The sequence below is a fragment of the Manihot esculenta genome, chromosome 6, assembly GCF_001659605.2.
Source record: "Manihot esculenta cultivar AM560-2 chromosome 6, M.esculenta_v8, whole genome shotgun sequence".
Taxonomy (NCBI): Eukaryota; Viridiplantae; Streptophyta; class Magnoliopsida; order Malpighiales; family Euphorbiaceae; genus Manihot; species Manihot esculenta.
The window spans coordinates 25,162,141-25,168,198 of record NC_035166.2 but is presented as its reverse complement, the minus strand read 5'-3'; the positions used below and the strand labels follow the sequence as shown (position 1 = coordinate 25,168,198).

At 38.6% G+C, this 6,058-nt stretch overlaps 1 protein-coding gene and 1 non-coding gene across 2 annotated transcripts; one reads left to right on the top strand and one right to left on the bottom strand.

Moving 5' to 3' along the window:
- Window positions 1–435: 435 nt before the first annotated feature.
- On the top strand, window positions 436–2,662 carry LOC110616610 (non-specific phospholipase C6). The gene is made up of 3 exons (XM_021759035.2): window positions 436–1,759; window positions 1,874–2,041; window positions 2,147–2,662. The coding sequence occupies exons 1-3, from the start codon at window positions 682–684 to the stop codon at window positions 2,443–2,445; spliced, it is 1,545 nt and encodes a 514-aa protein (XP_021614727.1). The 5' UTR covers window positions 436–681; the 3' UTR covers window positions 2,446–2,662.
- Window positions 2,663–5,561: 2,899 nt separating this feature from the next.
- Window positions 5,562–5,678, bottom strand: LOC122723915. Its single transcript, XR_006351111.1, has one exon. It is a non-coding gene; the product is annotated as a U5 spliceosomal RNA (small nuclear RNA).
- Between the last annotated feature and the right edge of the window lie 380 nt (window positions 5,679–6,058).

Here is a 6,058-nt window from a genome sequence, read left to right as displayed (position 1 = left end):
TTTCTTACCATGACACATGAATAAAAATAATTTAACGAATTAATAATTATTCTTATTTATTTAATATATTTTAATAATAAATATTTTAACTTTATTAATTGGAGTACCACGTCATTCCTGCTAAGCAATACTTTGAGAGCACTGCATAATTTAACAGAACTGTAAGCCCAAAAAACCTGGAATTAATGGGTGTGTTAATTCAAAGTGATGTCTTGTAACAAATAAGGAGAATTTAAAAACTGAATTTGCGGAGGAAATGGCCAAAGTTTGATAAAGCTTACCCATAAGATTTGGTAAAAATTAAAAGCTAGCAAATCCTTCCTTTGAAGATACAAATGTCATTTTCCTGCTTTTACTTTTGATTACTGTCCCCTTTAAAACGCCATGACAAGCATAGGCTAAACTGCGTATTAAAACCAGAAGCTTCTTTATTCTTTTTTGCTTTTGGTGTCTGTACTCTGCCAGAACCAACACAGTGAATCTTTTTTCACACTTGAAAATATCCAAGGAAAGCTAGTTTTGTACAGCAGCAAGTGTACAAGATACCCAGTAAATTTTACTTCAATGCCTCTGGCTTCCCCTGTGTATTCTTGATTCCAATATAAAGTTGAACCCATCTTCTTACAGCCAAATCTAAAATAAACCCACTTGCTTCGAGGGTTATCCTCTTAGCAAATCACTATGAGAGGATTCAGAACCAGACTACTTTCGTTTTCCTCTATTTTCTTGCTGTTTCTCACTCTGTCATGTGTTTCCACTGCACAACAGCAAAATCCCATCAAGACCATTGTGGTTTTGGTGATGGAAAACAGATCTTTCGATCACATGCTTGGGTGGATGAAGAAAACGGTAAATCCAGCAATCAATGGGGTGACGGGAAGGGAATGTAACCCTGTATCGACCAAGGACCCAAAGCAACAGTCTATTTGCTTCACAGATGATGCAGAGTTTGTGGATCCAGATCCTGGCCACTCCTTTGAAGCTGTGGAGCAACAGGTATTTGGCAATGGCTCAATTCCCACCATGACTGGCTTTGTTGAACAAGCGCTCACTATGTCTCCAAACCTCTCTGAAACTGTCATGAAAGGTTTTAGGCCTGAATCTGTGCCTGTTTATGCCGCTCTGGTAAAAGAATTTGCTGTATTTGATAGGTGGTTCTGTTCAATCCCTGGTCCAACGCAACCCAATAGGCTATTTGTATACTCTGCTACTTCTCACGGCTCAACCAGCCATGTTAAGAAGCAATTGGCTCAAGGGTACCCTCAAAAGACGATATTTGATTCACTTCATGAGAATGGTAAGAACTTTGGAATTTACTTCCAGAACATACCCACCACTCTGTTTTACAGGAATATGAGGAAACTGAAGTATGTGTTCAAGTTTCACCAATTTGATTTGAAGTTTAAGAAAGATGCTAGAGATGGAAAGTTACCTAGCTTAACTGTAATTGAACCAAGGTATTTTGATCTAAAGGGATTGCCTGCAAATGATGACCATCCATCTCATGATGTTGCCAATGGCCAAAAGCTTGTCAAGGAGGTTTATGAGGCACTAAGGTCCAGTCCTCAATGGAATGAGACCCTTTTGGTCATTACTTATGATGAGCATGGTGGATTCTATGATCATGTCGAGACTCCTTTTGTTAATGTCCCTAGCCCAGATGGGAACACTGGCCCTGCTCCCTATTTCTTCAAGTTTGATCGCCTTGGCGTTCGTGTGCCCACAATTATGGTGTCCCCTTGGATCAAGAAAGGCACTGGTAATGCTTTCTTGGGCTTGAATTGTTCTTTAGTTCATTCTTTCACTTTTCTTTCCTATTTTATTAATATTTATTTGCTTTATTTGTCGACTGATCTTCTACTTTTTTCCCCAGTTATCAGTGGCCCTTCTTCAAACTCAGAGTTCGAGCACTCATCAATCCCTGCTACCATAAAGAAAATTTTCAACCTTTCCTCCAATTTCTTGACCCACAGGGACGCTTGGGCTGGTACATTTGAAGGAGTTGTTGGCGAGTTAACCTCTCCAAGGACTGACTGCCCAGGTATCAATCCCGTTTCTACAGGTTTCTAGTGAAATTGATTTTGTGAATTGATGAAATACTGGTGGATATTCATGGGCGTTCCTCTTTTTCAAAATTTATTTGCAGTGACGTTGCCGGATGTGGCGCCTTTGAGAAGTACAGAAGCAAAGGAAGATAGTAGCTTATCTGAGTTTCAGGGCGAGATAGTTCAACTAGCGGCGGTTCTTAATGGCGACCACTTCTTGAGCAGCTTCCCTGATGGGATGAGCAAAAAGATGAATGTGCGAGAAGCTCACCAATACGTGAGGGGTGCTGTTGCCAGATTCATAAGGGCTAGCAAAGAAGCCATCAACTTAGGAGCAGATGAATCTGCAATTGTAGATATGAGGTCATCGCTCACTACCAGATCTTCAGTTCATAATTAATAGTATATCATCTTTGCATTTGGGTCTACGTCTCCCTTACAGAATTAGAAATATTAAATTTGTGAAAGTAGAAAGCAATAAAAACTAGTCAAGGCTTTGTTGTTTTCTTTAGTTTTGAGTCTCTGTGAATCAATTGTAAGAGCCAGTACAAACAGCATACAGGGAAGTGGTAATTTATTCAGATAAAAATATCCTGAATCCTTCTTGGGATGGCCAACTTGGCTTTGTTCATTGTTTGCCCAGACATCACTGGTTTTGGTAATATTTTGGAAAGAAACCCAATATATTGATGGATTGAATAACTATAGGTAGAGAGAAGAGCACAAGTGCAAACACAGCAATTAGTCAAAGGTTTATATCAACTGGAGTTTAAAGCTGAAATATTTTCAAGACTCCTTGATGTCACACTCCAAGCAGTGTTACCCATGACTCGTGTACAAATCCATAGCACAATTTGAAATCCTAATCATCATAATATTTTTGCCAAAATTTTATTGCTAGAATATTTTAATGTTATACACGTGAACCGGTGGTCAGCAAATAATTCAAAATAGTGCTTATCCCCTGATCCACGAGATTCCTCTAGAAGCCATTTTTGTTTTGTCACCATATTCATACTCATGAGTAGCGACAGGACTATTTCAAGGAAAACTTACAAACAGATTTGCAGATAAAGAGCTCAAAGAAAAGGACATTATTGAAGCCATCAGCCAGAGAGCCAGTAGAAACCATAAGATGATACTGTAATCGCAGGTTAGGAAAATGGGAATTAAGTTAATCAGCAGTCACCACACGTGAGAAAAACAGAGGGTGCGTCATGTTGATGAGTATAATTAATAGGCAGTCTTAAACACAATTTACCTGGGACATCTATACCATGTATATCCACAGGAAAAGTGCTGAATATTTCACAGAATTCATTAAATCTCTTCATCCTTTACTATTTCCATATTAATGCAAGAATTTTCAGAAGACCACAAAGTTTTTTCCCTTTCTACTTGTACTTCGGTTATACCAGCTACTTAAAAACATTCCACCATTCAGCAATGAGGAATTGATTCTTAATGGTAGAGTGCAAGCATCATTATAATGAAAAAAGGGAGTGCAGAAGATGATATTTCTTGCACTTGCCAACATCAGGAGATTGAGAGCACCTGAGGTGAAGTTCACAAAATTGGCTAAAAGCAGCAGGTTTATTTATTTATTTTGCTACAAAATTGGTATATATTAACACGCCTATGCAGAAATCCAAAGGAAGCAATTCCTAATTGATCACTTGCTGGTTCAACTAAACATGTTGAGGCTTGTCTTAAACAAATTATCAGGCTACTTGCTGGAGAAACCTATTAATGTCAAGATGCAGCTTTAAGGGCTCAAACTCCAGAAAACAAGATTACCAAATTGCTCATAAGAACCTGGCATGATGCCATTTCATATTATTTGATACAGGATTCTTCACTAGTTCTCTCGTAGAACTTCATCAGAATTATTATTTTCCCCTAAAATCAAAATCCACTTCCTACCACCTGATTAAAAAAAACCCCAGCGAATGGATATAAAAGTTTAACAAGAAAGCCATGTAAAGACAAGGTCGCCTCATTTTATTCTCAGGCATCTCTTTTCAATGCAAGATATGGACTTCAGACAGAGATGTCCGCTCTTGAACTTTACATGTAGATATATGTCAGTGATAAGATCCTGTAATTGATCAATGAGAAGCTTGAGATGTGCGCTCTTGTTTACCAGTTCCTAAATTGAACAAAAACAGGAAAAAAAAAATAAAAATTCGAGAAAAATGACAAACATCACCCTTTAGCAGACAGTATCATATCAAAAAGCAAATATCACAAGAACAAATGAGATCAACAGATATTATGTTAGCATAAATTCATTCAAACAAGGATATCAATCGCCGAGGATGGCCCAAAAAGATTCAACACTTCCTATGCTAATGCTATCATGGAATCATTAGTAATCCACTGGCCATTCCTCCACCCTAACCCGAAAAATATAACTTAGTCCTTGTTTGGTTCAAAACTTCCTGGAAAATGATTTAAGTGGTTTAAAGGAAGAAGCTTTCTTCCCCAAGAAAGGACTCTAAATTACCAGGAAGTCAGAAAAAAAAAAAAAAAAGCCAACCAAATAAGTGACAAGGGAACTTGAAGTTACTTATAGTTGATTTAACCCAATCAAACAAGGCCTTAAAAAGATCAAACAAGGCCTTAAAAAGATGAATTCATGGTTCACTGGAAATTACCTCTCTTAAATTGGAGGCTTGTTCTTCTAATTTTTGAACCTCGGCTTGATCTGCCGGAGATGAACTGTTTGTGGTTGAACCAAATTCAAATGCTTTTGCCAGTTAGAGGACGAAGAAGACATTGATAATTCTGCAACTAGTGCAAGCAATATTGCAATGTACGTCACAAATTTGCAAGACAGGGCTAAATTACAGAGACGAATGGTATAGAATGGAAGAATAAAATGGAAAGCCACTTGACACGGCCGGGCTCTGCACGCTCGGGCCTCAGCAAAACTCAAGCTAGAAAGACTGGGCCCGGGCTTTAGGAGGGCCAATACGCGGCTCTACGTGAGCCCAGAATCTGTCCAGGTGAGTCGGACTGGACTCAAACTTGTGTGAGTGGGCCTTAGCTTTGAGTATCCAGTAGCCCCTGTAGAACAACAAATCTCGTGATATCCAGGATCATGTTAAGTAGCGCCGAATAAAATTAAATAACCGTCCGATGGAAGAAAAGAACGTAGTACACTCGTACGTACAACAATCGTGAATATGACGAGGAACGAGTGCAGAACAACGGGTATACATCACTAAAAACCAAAAAAGAAAGGGAATAAAAAGATACGCAAAAAAAATAGAAACCAAGTTTACCAAAATATAATTTGAGCCTGATCTGTTGTTGGATCTTAGTTCATCAATTGACATCGTTTGTGGAAACGAATGAGATCTTATCATTACTGAAATTATCATTCTCATTCACCCACTGAAATCCATATGGCCAATCACAAAGAAAATCATACAAAAATCACTCCAAACGACCTGAGCTCCACTCAGGAAGGTCCACAGTTCTCGTTCTCTAGCACAAATGCCCTAGTAAATCAGCCACCCATTATAGGCGAACACTCCAAAAATTGGCATATGCTGCTATTTGCGACAAGCACACAATATTTTTTAGTAAAAGGCGAAACAATAGTTCGCTTTGTGCTCATCTGTCGATTTGGGATACCCAAGACACTCATATCGGACAATGGGAAGCAATTCGACTGCAACTCTTTCTAGAAGTTTACGAAAAACATGGGTATATGATGTAAGTTTTCCTTAGTAGCTCATCCATAGACAAATGGCCAGACCGAAGTGACAAATCGAGCTATCCTTCAAGGGCTACAGAAATAGTTAGACGGTGCTAAAAAGAATTCATCTTGTGGGCATTCCGCACTACATCTCGAACAGCGACAGGAGAAACCCCATTCGTATTAGCATTTGAGACAGGAGTTATAGTTCCCATAGAGCTGCAAATCTCACACATCGGATTCAGTTTAGTAATGAAGACCTCAATGGTGAGTGAAATCTTTGATGAAAAGAAAAAAAAAAATAGAG